The following is a 15,526-nucleotide window of genomic DNA, read 5'->3' on the forward strand; positions in this document are numbered from 1 at the left end:
GTTACGTCACATTTTTGAACCCGGTAACCCCTGCGTCCCCACACTTCTATTTGGCTGCCGTCTCAGACAATGCAACAGACGACGACGCTGCGTCCAGCGTTACTACAGGCCAAATGCTCCCAGTATTTTTCAGCCGCTTGAGATAAACCGGATGAGTTTTTTCCAGTTTGGATCTGCACCAAACGCTGGCCAATCCCCCACCGTGCCATGGGTATGTGCCATCCTATTTGAGGCAACAACACCAACAACAATTCCAAGTAGTTCTTCCGCAAGCGGACTTCCGGCACACTTTTTGGCGCGCAGCTCGGATAGCGAGGGCCTCGCCTGCGTTTTCCTTCTTCCATGGGCACCACCCCCCCCCCCCCCCCCTCAGTTTAACTTGGCCGCCGTCTCAGCGCGTTGCGCGTGCGCAGCAGACAATGCAGTAGACGACTGGCTGCGCCGTCGGTCAAAGGTTCCCAGTAGCCCACGCGACAGCATGTGACTTCCGGCCCACTTTTTGGCGTGCAATTCGGAAAGCGAGAGCCTTCCCTGAGCTTTCTTTCCTTCATTGTCTCTAACGAAACATGCGTGGTGACTATGATACTAGCCCCAAAGCGCTTTCGATATTAATGGCGCCGCATCTGAACAGCTTTGCGCCGGTGCAGATCACGTGTGTCGCTCAACGGTTGAAAAAGCGGTGTCGCCGATGAAGCGTGTCGCGCTGGGTTTGATAAGGCAGTGTTTCCAGAACAACAAACGTTCGGCAAAACCGTTTATATACGTGTTCAAAACCGCAAACTGTCATTCCAGCTATAGTTACGATCCAGGGCTCAGTATTGTTTCGCGTTGCTTCGCAACCGAACGAGTATATAGGAGTATAATGACGCCTGCAGGTGATGAGCTTTGGAGGAGTGCGGCGATTCTAGATAAAGGAGTGGAATATAGGACAAGTGTATGCGTCTTCTAAAGGCGTTCCGACCACTGCTTCACGTCTTAGAGTGCGTTTGGCGTTGATGTAGCTTCGTATTAAGCTCGCATTGCTAAGACAGTAGTTTGTACATCCATGAATACGTTTCACCATGATATGCCGCCTTAGTTTCGGCACACACTCATCCGCGATTTTGCAACGGCATTCAACTGAGATTACCCACATTGGGAGTTGGTACTGAGCTCTTTAAATAGGAGCTTTCTTCTGGGAGAGGCTTGTCTACAATTGCAAAATTGGCCAGATGGAATAAGACTGATACGTTGCATTGCACTCGTCCATATATCTATTCCGGTTAGTTGTTACAATTACTCATCAGTAAATGTAAATGAAATGAAATCTTTATTTCTCTTGCCCGGCATTTACTGTGGTGTGAGGGGATACAGGAAAAAATGATGCCAGCCGCAGCTTAGAAAATATCAAATGCCCGTTGGTCACATAACAACCGTGATTGAGCACTTGTGGGTTTTGGCAAGTAAATTGTTGAGAACAGGCAAATTATTAAAACATAATAATTACACACAGCAAATCATCATCACCGGGACTCATCCACCCACTTTACTTTCTGCCACACCGAGCTACGCTTGCCTTCTCTTAGTATCCACTCCTTTACCCTTAAGGACCAGCGGTTATCTTGCCTTCGCATTGCATGCCTTGCCCAAGTCCATTTCTTCCTCTTGATTTCGACTAGGTTGTCATTTATTTTATTTATTTATTTATACACACTGCAGCGCAATTATATGCGCTATGGCAGGAGTGGGAAAACACACAAAAATGCAAGGAAACAAAATGCAGCAAAATGTACAAAGTGAGCGCTACAAAAAGTTAAAATCACAAATGAAATATCAAACAAGAAAGGAACTGTTAACGACAGGGTAAGAATACACAGCTATTATGCGTCTTCAACGGCAGTTACAAAGTTTTGAAATGGACAAGAACGAATGGACCCGGGTAGAGAATTCCAGGCTTCTATTGAACGGGAAAAAAAACTGAATTTGAACAAATTAGCATGCGCAAAATACGGTATCAAATTAAGCTCGTGATGACTTCTTGTAGATGATAATGTTGCAAAGTTAATGTAGTGGTTAGCTGACAGCCTTACTGAGGAATTGACGACACAATGTAAGAATTTTAATGATTCAGTGTGGCGACGGACAGACAGCGTGGTTAAATTCAATGAGAGAAGTGTAGAAGAGGGTGAGAAATCGCGATCATAACGATGACATATAAAACGCACAGCTTTCTTCTGGACTGCTACTAACCTGTGAATTTCGAATTGCTTGTACGGGTTCCACACTACAGCTGCGTAATCAAGAACAGGGCGGATTAGAGATTTATACAACAGTAGCTTTGTGTCTTTTGGTGAATTGGGTAGCGTGCGTCGTAGATAACCTAGTTTTTTAGTGCTTTATTACATACGTAATCAATGTGTTTAGACCAAGACATGTTATGCGTGAATATGACACCAAGATATTTGTACTGCGAGACCATATCCACCACACGGCCATTGAAAGAGTAACTAAAATGGGAAACGGAAGATTTGTTACAAAAAGACATGAGGACGGTTTTGTCGAAATTAATTCTCATTTGCCAGGTACTACACCAACTACAAAACATAGCAAATGACTCTTGGAGGTGACGATGATCATTAGGGTCATTAATTACTTCGTATAAAACGCAGTCATCAGCGTAAAGACGAATGTTAGAAGAAATGTTATGCGGCAAGTCATTTATATGTATTAAAAAGAGTAGTGGTCCAAGGACGGAGCCTTGAGGCACACCTGACGTTACATCAACAGCAGTAGAATGAGAAGAATTATAGGATACGAACTGGGAACGAGATGAGAGAAAGCTAGAAATCCAATCAACCAAGTGAGGATTGTTTAGTATAGCATTTAGTTTAGCAAGAAGCTTGGAATGTAGAACAGTATCGAATGCTTTCGAGAAGTCTATAAAAATGGCATCAATTTGGTTACCGACATCGAGGTTATGTAATATATCATGAGCAAATTCTGTTAATTGTGTTACCGTACTAAAACCGCGCCTAAACCCATGCTGAAAGTTAGATAGCAAATTATTGGATTCAAGAAAAAGCATGATGTGTTTATGAATGATGTGTTCCAACATTTTGCATGACTGTGATGTCAATGAAATCGGTCTGTAGTTCGACAAGCACTGTCTGTCACCAGATTTGAAAAGAGGGAGCATTTTGGCTAATTTCCAAGAAGAAGGAACTGTAGCGGATGATAAGGACTTGTTGAATATGATGGTCAGATATTTCAAAGACCACATGGAGTAACGAACCAGGAACGCATTATGTATTCCATCTGGGCCGGTACATTCCTTAACGTCGAGGTTTAATACAAGATTTAGGATGCCATCAGTGTTTATGACAGTATCACTGATTGCTGGAGAAGAAATTATATTAGTGAGTGGCGGAATGACGTTGTTATCCGGGACGAACACCGAGTTAAAATATTTGTTGAAAGCATCAGATATTACAGCAGGCTCACTGATGACGTCATTATCTAATCTGAACGAAGTGGATGAAGTGTCACGAGGTAAGATGGATGACCAAAATTTTCGGGGGTTAGTTCTTAACAGATCGCGCAGGTGGACACGAAAAAAGAAATCCTTGGCCATGCGCAATTTAAGATTAAGTTCTTTTTTGCCTTGTGAAATCTGTCTAAGGTTATGGGATCGTTGCTTCTTCTCGAACGCATTAGCCTACGAAGGCGACGAGATAAATGCAAAATGTCTCGAGTCATCCAAGGAACATTAGTATTTCTTTTCTTAGTTTTAATAGGAACAAAGCGTTGGACACAATCCTTGACAAGACATTCAAAGTAATTAGTAAGAAAATTTACGTCGTGGCTTGCTGAGAAAGCAGAGAATGTATCGAAACGATCAGCTAAAACCTCAATAATGGAATGGTCGTCAGCACGAGTGAAGTCAGGAAAAGTAGTAAACAAATAGGGTGATTTGGAGACTGGACAAGAGAGTGAAACTAACACGCCTTTATGGTCTGAGAGCCCATCAATTGCTTCACAAGAGAAGTCATTTTGGGCCAAAGTAGAGTTTATAAAAACTAAGTCGAGGATGGAATTCAGCCTAGTAGCGCTAGAAACATTCTGAGTTAGTCCAAACAATAAGGAAATGTTTATTAGTTCTTTACAAATTGTAATGTCACGACCAAATGCAGATAACGATGGCCAGTGGATGCCAGGAGTGTTGAAGTCTCCCAAGCAGATAAATCTTGATGAAGTAATGTTGATCTTGGTCATGAAATTTGCGACAGCGTGAAGGACATCAACGGAAGAACCAGGTGGACGATAAATAACGCTGATTAGAATACTATAATTGTTTAGATAAACTTTGCACCACAAGGATTCTGTATCAGGGGGAGAAGGCAAAACTGAGAATCGTAAATCCGATCTGATAAGCAATGCCACACCGCCGCCGATACTGCAACTTCTGTCTAAGCGCACAGTAACAAAACCTGGTGGGGTAAATTCGGAGTCATAAATTCCACTATGCAGCCAAGTCTCCGTTATGCCAATAATATGGGGGGAGTGAACAGAAATAATGGACAGTAAATCTGGAAGTTTTTTAACAATGCTGCGAGCGTTAATATTTAGAACAACTAGCTTATCAGGACGGCCAGAGCTAAGTCAGGGAGTCGATGATGCGGCAGTCAAGGACACAGGCGCAGAACAAGCAGGATCATTGTATGCTTTTACCAACGAGCTAGAACTTTCATCCCAATTGTAACGAACCTTGTCAATGAAGGCATGATCGAAACTTAACCTCACGATAGAACCGTTGTCACGAAAAGACACTGATGCGGCCCATATTTTTTTCCGAATGGACCTAACCCTTGCAGAAAAATCTTCTGTAATGAAGAAGGCAGAGCCCTTGAGTTTAGAGACGTTTTTAAAAACCACATTTCTGTCGTTGAAGCTAGAAAGATTTAGGATAACTGGACGAGTATAACCTCTGCGAGCTGCACCGAGCCTGTGGAAGCGCTCAATACTGGGACAGCTAATCTTCAATTTATCAGTAAATACAGATGAGATCCTATCCAACAATGTGTCAGCGGTTTCATTCGGGTCTTCTGAAACGCCGTGTATTATAATGTTATTTCTTCGAGAGCGGTTTTCAAGGTCATCATTCTTTTGCACCAGCTGTGTTACTCTGGAATTTAAAGAGTTAATTTCAGCGTGTAAATCAGAAATTAGATTGGAATTTTCGGGCGGGGGCAAAGACTCTAAGGCAGCCACGCGTGACTCCAAAGCATCGAAGCGACAAGCAAAAGATTGCTTAATGTCGGCGATGTCACGGGCCAACTGATTCTGCCCTGCTAGTATTCTAGAAAACATGTCAGACACCGAAGGATTCGAAGAGATTTCGCTGTCAAGATTTACAGCGGAAGAACTCGCATCGTCAGCCTCCCCGAGAGTGAGACTGGAGCCACTCACAGACCGGGTTAAAGGTCTGGTACCAGATGCATTGCTTTTACTGGAGTTCGCTGACTTTGATGGGGGGCCTGGATTGAGTTCCACGTCACCACTCAGGAGGAGATGACTTGCGCAATAAAACGCCTGTACGCAGCAGGACACAAGAGTACGTGGGCAAGGGTACAGCAGCAAGTTTCGATCATCAGACCGGACGCACTCAGCGTCAGAATAGTAACATACCTGCATGAAGAACAAGCATCGATTTAACATGACGCCGGTGCCGCTGCAGCCTAGCCCACTGAAGAGCCGATCCGCGCACATGGCCTTTATATCCTTGGCAGGTGACGTCATAGACCAGCAGTGCAGCGAGATTGGCTGATCTAACGAGAAGTTGGCGAGATGACTGGCGTGCAGATATTGGAAGAAAGCGGGAAACCCGAAGCCATCACACAGGGTATCAGCTGGCAAGTCCAAGGGTAAGCACACGGTGGTATCCACGTGCCCATCCAGAAGCGAAGAAGTCAAGCCAGACGAGACGAATTCGCAAGGGCCGTGGTCAGCAAAACAAGCGATGAACTGCATGAAGAACAAGCATCGATTTAACATGACGCCGGTGCCGCTGCAGCCTAGCCCACTAACACACGTTTGTTCCCTCATCCACCCTGCCCGCTTCCGGTCTCTTAACGTTACACCTATCATTTTTCTTCCCATATCCCGCTGCGTTATCCTTCACGTTTCTTCCCGATAGGTGTTATATACTTGTCTCTTGATGGGATACTGATAAACTGCCTTTCATAATCTGAGAGAACCTGCGAAATGCATCCCATTCTTGCTCTCCTTGTTATTTCGCTCTCGTGATTTTTATCCGCGGTCACTACCTGCCCTAAGTGGACGTATTCGCTCTCTACTTAAGCACCTTGCTGCAAATTGTAAACTGCTGTTCCCTTCCAAGACTTTTGAACAGTACTTTGGTTTTCTTCAGGTTAATTTTTGGACCCACCGTTCAGCTCTGTCTGTCTAACTGATGAATAATGTTTTGCAGTTCATCTCCTGAGTGACTTGGCAAGGCAATGTCACGATCCAATCGCTGATTGGTAAGGTACTCTTCATTAATTCGTATCCCCAGCTGTTCCCAATTCAGGCCTCTGAATACATCCTGTAAACAGGCGGTGAATAGCATTGCCGAGATCGTGTCTCCCTGTCTGGCACCCTTTTTTACTGGAATTTTATTGCTGACTTTATGCAGGACTACGGTAGCGGTGTACTTGTTATAAATGTCTTCCGGTATTTCCAAACAATACTCTTCTACACCCTGATTCCGCATTGTCTGCATGACTGCTGAGGATTCCACTGAGCCAAATGCTTTCTGCTATTACCTATGGAGGCAATATATATTGGTTGGTTGTATTATGCACATTTATCTATTACTTCATTGATAGTGTGTATGTGGTCTATTGTCAAGTACCCTTTACGAAAGCCTGCCTGATTATTTATTCGTTTGAAGTCTAACGTTGTCCTGACTCTTCTGATCATATAGCAATTGCCTTTTATAAACTATTCATGCGAATTTCTCACCAAAGTTGTTGAGCACTAAAAAAAAGACGCATTTTCTTGCAAAAACATGAAAGTATGAGTACAAGACAAAAAAAATCATTCGTTCTCTGCTTACGGGCTTAGCGCGTTATACAGCAAAAGCTGATTGGCATTGCCGGCTCAGAGGTGTGGAGTGGCAGCCCATTATGCCGTTTCACTGACGACGGTCCGTTGGGGCGTCTTACAGGTCTTGCGGTCGCCTGTTCGATCGCTTTCCCGGCAGACTTCACGGACTCCCCGGCCTGCTCGCACGAAGCCAGTAGTCTAGTTTCCAGTGTTGTCTCATTTGCAATATGAACTCTCCGCTGGTTTTGAGGACAGGGAAGGCGCATACCTGGCTCAGTGGGCAAGAGGACACCTCAATGGCTCTGTGAGCTAGGTGGTGGTGATGAGAATTAGTTTTGTGGGGAAAAGAAATGGCGCAGTATCTGTCTCACATATCGGCGGACACCTGAACCGCGCCGTAAGGGAAGGGAAAAGGGAGGTATTGGGAGAAGAAAGGAAGAAAAAGGTGCCGTTGTGGAGGCCTCCGGAATAATTTCGGCCACCTGCGTATCTTTAACGTGCACTGACATCGCACAGCACACGTTCGCCTTAGCATTTCGCCTCCATCGAAATGCGGCCGCCGCGGTCGGGTTCGAACCCGGGAATTCCGGATCAGTAGCCGAGCTCCCTCAGCACTGAACCACCACAACCTAGAAATTGATGCGGTCATGCGCCTTTTATTTTCTTAACACAAAAGGATGGTTTAGACTCCATTGGTTTTGACGAAAGGAAAGGCGCATAACTGGCTTCCTGGGCCAGTGGACGCGTCAATTAATCCTGATCTGGGTCCACCTAACGCGTAACGCGTTACACAGCTGCCGTTGTAGCCCCCAAAATTGTTTTTACTAAATGGCTTGTACAAAGCTACTACAGCTTTCGCTGAATAACAACTCGTTGCGTTTCGCCAAACAGATAACAACGGCACATTGTCCTCTGCATGACATGTTTTTCTGTGCCCATGCCGTGTGTTGCAAGCATGTTTAGATGTTTTGGCAAGTTGTAGCACAAGGACTGAGTGCGATAAGTGGTGCGGCATAGTGGAAAAGACTATAAGTCTTAATGCCCTACTGGATATGCAAGCGTGTATCGGATTAAATATAACATATGAAGCCTACAATCGGGGTTATTTAAAATAGCTGTTTTGTACATGCGTAAGCCACTTACGGTGTATGAAGTCGTTGATTTTAGGACGTTAAATTTAACAAATTATTCGTCAGTGTGCATGCACCCCGGAACGGCAGCAATTGTTCGCATAATGCGTTTTTGTGCGAGAAATATATTGAGTTTACTCTGTTTTCTGAAGGACCTCACATGATAAAATAGTAAGTGATAATTGGCAGGAATAAAATGGAATTTTCAATCTGCTTGGACTGTACATGGGGCGACATAAAATGCCAGCTATTTCTTTATTTTAATACACGCATTTTTTCATTCGTGTGTCCCAACTAAGTGTTTCAGAAGATGAAACGATTATTATAGAACACATATAGCACACCCTAATCAATTTCGGCATCAAATTCTTCCATTATAAAGAAGAAGAAAATTCTTGGTTACGAAGCCACCTTACGTTATCAACTGTATACAGAATTCTGCCGTGTGTCCAAAAAGTGTGCTTGATTCTATTCCTGGTAATTTAAATCTTTTTTATGGCAATTTCTTCATTTTTTTTTTATTCAGTCTTCTACTTCACTGCCTCACGCCTTAAATTTTTCCCCGCGCAAATACTTCCTTGGCATTCTCTACTGTACCTGGGCCAATCCCTCGTGTGGGTGTGTGTCATATTTACTTATGTAAAGAAGAAGAAGAAGAAGTAGTAGTAGAAGCAGAAGAACAAGCCATCGCCTCCCGATCGATCCCCCAGAGTGGGTATGAGCCATCTTGTGAAAGGCTAGCAGCAACAACAAGAAGCCATCGACTTCCAAGAGGCATCCCAGGCCACAGCTGACGCCATCTACGAGCCTGGCGGCCCTGCACCAGCCGACGTTCGTGCGTGAAGAGAGCCAGCTACCATCTCTGAGGCCGGCGGGAATGACGGCAGCCTGTTCAGGCAAGGAAAGGCCGGCGGTTCCCCAGAGACTCCTGGCTGGATCGTCATCACAGCATCAAGGCGAGGCTCTCCTCGTGCCTGCCGATGCCCTGTGTAGCCTGTCGAAGGCCACTATGCTGACCAAAGGAAAACGAAGCCCTCGAATCCTGCAAGCTCTGGAACAACTCTGCGGTAGAGGCTTTCCCTGCGTTCGTGTTGAGGAGGTATGTAAGTGATGGCATCATCTTCCCAGCTCCTTCTGCACGCGCTGCATAGCTGTACCATAGCTGTACCATTCGCATGTAAAGAAGGCTAAAATCGAACAGCAACAAAAATTGGCAACATTGAGTGATACAATTTATTATGATGAGCACTCAGTGCTATGGATGAGTGAACACGAAGTTTGCTATTACATGTAGCTCACACTTGCATTACATCCTTCCTTTCGCACAGTGCTCTCTGTGCATTCGATTGCACTCCCGCAGAGACGATCGTAAGGCGTCTTTGCAATATCGGTCGCCGTCTACGGTGATTTCATCATATCCTGAAAAGAGCACTTTTTATGCTTTCGATTTATTCAATGGCGATGTGTATCAGCCAGTGTACACAGGGGTGCTAAGACATCTATAACCATGCAAACAACCTTACAAGTCCTGCTCACATTCTATCGTTTTCTTTCCAGCCCACCGCAGATGCGGAGGAACAAGCTGCGTTGGAGGGGAGGTGCGAAGAGCTCGAGTGTGGAAACTCTCGCATCAACGGGAAGCTGAAGAGCGCCTTGAGTTACCTGCAAACAGCTGCATAGGAAGCCCGCGCTTGAAAACGAAAGAAATAGAAATATAATAATATCAGTGATTGGATCATTTATCTGCAGTTATTAGCATTGCTATACTGAAGTACGAAAACTGTAGGCACAGATAGCACAGCCAAAGAAATATTTTAATTTTTACATCATCAATGTAATATGTGCTTTGCCATTAAAAGTTCATTACCACAGATATTGTGGTTTCTAATTGTATTTTGCCCCTCTTATGTGTTGCCTAGTGCTACTGAATTTCTTGAGTCGAAGGAACTGTTGTGGATATCAAGTTTATGTGCTTTTCGGGGAGCAAGCAAGTGAATCGCTGCAGTGCATTGAACTGTGCTGAAAATGAGCTTTAGCGCAGCGCATTACGCGACCGTATTACGCGTTAAGGCCCCGGTGCCCGGGACCTGTCAGCTTGGAACAGTAAACGCAATATGTCACCTCGGTGTTCGCAAAGATGTCCCTTCGACGCAGAGAGCGGTAGAACACTGCAGTGAGACGCTCCAGCTCTGAATGGGAGAGAGGAGCCTAGAGAAGAACCTAGAGTGCACGCGTGTTCTTTGCGCAGTACCCATCCACTAGCGCCAGACACGGGGCGCACTGCACCGAGAGCAACCGAAATATCACAATAATAGGCCTTCACAGAACCTTTAGAAGAATGCGCTCGCTCCCCTAAGGCCCGTTGGTCATCTGCAAGACTAATTGAAGCCAAGCACTTCATGAGGAAGGGCCAGGGTAACAGAAATATTGGGAGGTAATGGTAGGGTTACACAAATATAAGATAGTTCTGTATCTGTGCTGATTATTTCTACAGTTATTTTATTTGACGAAATTGTAAGCTTGATTTCCAGGTTGACAGGAGTGGGAAACGAAGTGGAGACAATGATAGTAACGCGAGGTATAGAGCAGAAACAGTAACAATGATAACTAAAAGTAAATATCGGCGATACACACATCGCTAACACCGGCACAATACTCTGCTCATAAATCGCTACCGCCAAAAAAAAAAAAACAGAGCTATATCAGAGGTTTTTAGGGGCTTCACGCTGACTGAACAGGCTCAATTTTCTGACCACTTCATGTGTGCCCACAGTAATACATTGTCGCTGCAGTCTATTCCACTGTTTAATGGTCAACCGAAAAAAAATGAATATTCGAGCGTGTCGCAGGCGGAGTGAAACGGATTGATACACTTTTAACGCAGTAGTGTTAAGAAGACCGTGTCGCAGAAAAGCCGGCGTCGTCGTCGGCGCCCGTTGTCGGCGGCGATGGCGTCGTTGACCGTGAGCGAAAATTCCAACAAAAATCCCCAGAGATGCAACCTAGGTGGTCCACCTAGGTTGCTTAGGTCACGGGACCTTGCGGCGTCAGCGCCACCTGCTCACCGTGACAGGTGGCAATTAACGGTGGCACCGTTGCGCCAGGAGTGGTACGCGGACTCCCAGGGTTCTAATAATAATAATTAATAATAGGTTTTGGGGGAAAGGAAATGGCGCAGCATCTTTCCCATATATCCTTGGACACCTGAACCACGCCGTAAGGGAAGGGATGATGGAAGGAGTGAATGGAGAAAGGAAGAAAGAGATGCCGTAGTGGAGGGCTCCGGAATAATTTCGACCACCTGGGGATCTTTGACGTGCGCTCACATCGCACAGCACACGGGCGCCTTAGCGTTTTGCCTCCATAAAAAGGCAGTCGCCACGGTCGGGTTCGAACCTGGGATCTCCGGATCAGTAGTCGAGCGCCCTAAACACTGAGCCACTGCGGCGGGTTCTCAGGTGACGAAAGATCTGATTAAGAAACGCCAAAGCATGAGGGCGTCCAATCCTACCGACAGAATAGAACTGACAGAGCTATCGAAATTAATAAATAAGCGCAAGGTAGCCGACATAAGGAAGCTTAATATAGAGAGAATCGAGCATGCTCTAAAGAACGGAGGAAGCCTATAAGCGGTGGAGAGGAAACTAGGCATAGGTAAAAACCAGATGTATGCGTTAAGAGACAAGCAGGGCAATTTCATTACAAATATGGATAAGAAAGTTAACGTAGCCGAAGAGTTCTACACAAATCTGTGCAGTAGCCAATGTAATCAGAGCGTTAATGAGAAAGACAGTAGTGCACAGCAATGCGTCATCGCGCCAGTAACAAAAGAGGAAGTAAAGAAAGCCTTAGGAGCAATGGAAAGGGGAAAAGCAGCTGGGGAGGATCAGGTAACAGCGGATCTGTTGAAGGATGGAGGGGGCATCGTGCTAGAAAAACTAGCCACCCTGTATATGCAATGCCTTATGACCTCAACCGTACCAGAAGCTTGGAAGAACGCAAACATTACCTTAATTCATAAAAAGGGAGACGCCAAGGACTTGAAAAATTACAAACCTATCAGCTTACTATCCGTTGCCTACAAAGTATTTAATAAGGTAATCGCTAATAGAGTCAGGGCAACCTTAGAGTTTAATCAACCAAATGATCAGGCAGGCTTTCGTAAAGAATATTCCACAACAGATCGTATTCCCACTATCAATCAGGTGATAGAGAAATGCGCAGAGTATAACCAATCTCTATATATATAGCGTTCATTGATTACGAGAAAGCAGTCGACTCAGTGGAAACCTCAGCAGTCATACAGGCATTGCGTAATCAGAGGGTAGAAGAGCCTTATGTCAAAATACTAGAAGATATATATAGCAACTGCACAGATACTATAATCCTCCATAAAGTCAGCAATAGAATTCCAATAAGGAAGGGCGCCAGGCAAGGAGACACGATCTCGCGAATGCTATTCACCGTCTGTTTACAGGAGGTATTCCGAGGCATGAATTGGGAACAGTTGGGAATAAGAGTAAATGGAGAATAGCTAAATAATCTGCGATTCGCTGATGACATTGCATTGCTGAGTCACTCAGGAGGTGAACTGCAAATCATGATCAATCAGTTAAACAGGCAGAGCAGAACGCTGGGTCTAAAAATTAGCATGCAGAAAACCAAAGTAATGTTGAATAGTCTGGCAAGGAAACAGCAGTTCATAATTAGTAGCGAGGTGCTTTAAGTGGTAGGAGAACACGTCTACTTAGGGCAGGTAGTGACAGCTGATACGGATCATGAGAGGTAAATAACTAGAATGATAAGAATGGGGTGGAGTGCATATGGCAGGTTCTCTCAGATCATGAATGGCAGTTTACCAATTTCCCTCAAGAGAAAAGTGTACAACAGCTGTATCTTACCGGTACTCACCTACGGGGCATAAACGTGCAGGCTAACGAAAAGAGTCCAGCTTAAGTTAAGAATAACGCAGAGAGCCACGGAAAGAAAAATTATAGGTATAACGTTAAGAGACCGGAAGCGGGCGGGGTGGATGAGGGAACAAACGCGGGTTAATGACATCCTAGTCGAAATCAAGAGGAAGAAATGGGCATGGGCAGGGCATGTAATACGAAGGCAAGATAACCGCTGGTCCTTAAGGCTATGGCGGAGTGGATTCCAAGAGAAAGTAAGCTTAGCAGGGGCGGCAGAAAGTTCGGTGGGCGGATGAGAATAAGAAGTTTGCAGGCAAAGGGTGGATGCAGCTGGCAAAGGACAGGGTTAATTAGAGAGACATGGGAGAGCCCTTTGCCCTGCAGTGGGAGTAATAAGGCTGATGATGATGATTATGATGATAAAGAGAACTAAAAATAGAGTGTCCCTGCCAGTGCCACTAAATCCAAGGGGACAGTGGAGGATAAGGCTTGGCCTAGAAATTTCTTGAACATTACAGTGTTGATGAGCTTTTGCGTGGAACGAGTCACCCTAAGGGGACTGCAGGCTTTAGTGAAAGTTACCGGGCAGTGGTCACTTGATGTACTGCAGTCAGCTGGAGACCGCAAGATACCCAAACCCATTTAACAGCTAAAATAAATGAATCGCCGAACAAGAATGTGCCCGCATAAATGTTAAAGCGCGGCTGTTGTAGAAGCATACATCATTTGGAGACATACAAGACCAAAGTACTTCCCCACTTACGTCTGTGCGGAACCCCCTATAGCATAATACGAATTGAAGTCACCTGCAAAAATCTTTGGCGGTCTTGCGTAGTAACGCATCCAAACAATCCGTCCTGCGGACGCAGGACAGATTGACCTAGGTGGTCGAAACTATTCCGGAGCCCTCCACTACGGCATCTTTCTTCCTTTCTTCTTTCAATCCCTCTTTTATGCCTTCCCTTACGGCGCGGTTCAGGTGTCCAAGGATATATGAGACGATACGGCGCCATTTCCTTTCCCCAAAACCCAATTGTTGTCATCATAAAATTGCTTCCGAGGGAAGATTTTCCGTGTTGTGCAGCAGTTACCACGTCTGTTTCAACGTTTGCTTAGCTGCGCTAGCTTTAGAGAGAATGGTGTATAGTTAAACAACAGAAGTTAGCGAAGCGTTCGCAGAAAGCCGCCTCGGAACTCAAAATGAATGCTTTGACGTCTGTAAACATGGACGAAAGAAATAATTGAGGAGAAGCTGCTACGTCACATTTTTGGAAGCCAGACGTCATAGAGGAAGGAAAGAACTCGGGAGAGGCGGTTACGTAACATTTTTTGAAGGCGGCTATCCCCTGCGTCCCCACCCCCCTACATGGCCGCCGTCTCAGACAATGCAGCAGACGGCGACGCTGCGTCCAGGGTTACTATGGGCCACATGCTCCCAGTATTTTTGAGGCGCTTGAGATGAACCTGGATGAGTTTTTTTCCTGTTTGGATCTGTACCTAACCCTGGCCAATCACCCACTGTGCCATGGGTATGTGCCATCCTATTTGAGGCAATAACACCAACAACAACTCCCAGTAGTTCTTGCGAATGCATGTGACTTCTGGCACACTTTTTGGCGCGCAGATCGGATAGCGAGGGCCAGTCCAGAGTTTTCCTGCCTCCAAATCCTCCCCCCCCCCCCCCCCCCCCCACTTGGCCGCCGTCTAAGCGCGTTGCGCATGCGCAGCAGACATTGCAGTAGACGACTGGCTGCGCCGTCGGTCAAAGGTTCCCAGTAGCGTGCGCGAAAGCTCGTGACTGTCGGCACAATTTTTGGCTCGCAGCTCTGAAAGTGAGGCCCTTCCCTGAGCTTTCCTTCCTGCATTTTCTGTAACAAAACATGCGTGGTGACTGATACTAGCCCCAAAGCGCTTTCGATATTAATGGCGCCGCATTTGAACTATAAGCTTGCGCCGGTGCAGATCACGTGCGTCGTGCAACGATTGAAAAAGCGGTGGCGTCGATGACGCATGTCGCACTGGTATTGATAAGGCATCGCAGGAAGCGAAGCATTCCGTGCAGTGTTTGGTAAGGCTCCGGTACAGGTGACGCACCCAGCCTACGATGCTTCTCAAATATTAAGTGTTCGTCGGCCAAATCGCAGTGTTTCCAGAACAAGAAACGTGCAACAAAATCGTTTATATACGTGTTCAAAACCCACAAACTGTCATCCCAGCTGTGGTTATGGAGCAGTGCTCAGTGTTGTTTCGTTTTGTTTCGCAATAGAAGGAGTATATAGGAGTATAACGACTTTTGCAGATGGCGCGCGCTTTGGAGGAGTGCGGCGATTCTCGATAAAGGAGTGGAATATAGGACAAACGTATGCACCATCTAAAGGCGTTCCCAGCCCTCCCTCAACT

General features: G+C 45.6%; 1 protein-coding gene across 1 annotated transcript; it reads left to right on the plus strand.

Moving 5' to 3' along the window:
- The first annotated feature begins 8,892 nt into the window (after nucleotides 1–8,892).
- LOC144112454 (uncharacterized) lies at nucleotides 8,893–9,901 on the plus strand. Its single transcript, XM_077645286.1, has 2 exons — nucleotides 8,893–9,312; nucleotides 9,771–9,901. The coding sequence occupies exons 1-2, from the start codon at nucleotides 9,091–9,093 to the stop codon at nucleotides 9,891–9,893; spliced, it is 345 nt and encodes a 114-aa protein (XP_077501412.1). The 5' UTR covers nucleotides 8,893–9,090; the 3' UTR covers nucleotides 9,894–9,901.
- The last annotated feature ends 5,625 nt before the right edge of the window (nucleotides 9,902–15,526 follow it).

This window comes from Amblyomma americanum, unplaced genomic scaffold (assembly GCF_052857255.1).
Source record: "Amblyomma americanum isolate KBUSLIRL-KWMA unplaced genomic scaffold, ASM5285725v1 scaffold_145, whole genome shotgun sequence".
NCBI classification, from domain to species: domain Eukaryota; kingdom Metazoa; phylum Arthropoda; class Arachnida; order Ixodida; family Ixodidae; genus Amblyomma; species Amblyomma americanum.

Excerpts from the sequence above, each read along its gene's own strand:
- LOC144112454 (XM_077645286.1), top strand. The coding sequence starts at position 9,091 with ATGACGGCAGCCTGTTCAGGCAAGGAAAGGCCGGCGGTTCCCCAGAGA. Across the intron at positions 9,313-9,770 it reads CCTGCGTTCGTGTTGAGGAG|CCCACCGCAGATGCGGAGGA; the intron begins GTATGTAAGTGA and ends TTTTCTTTCCAG.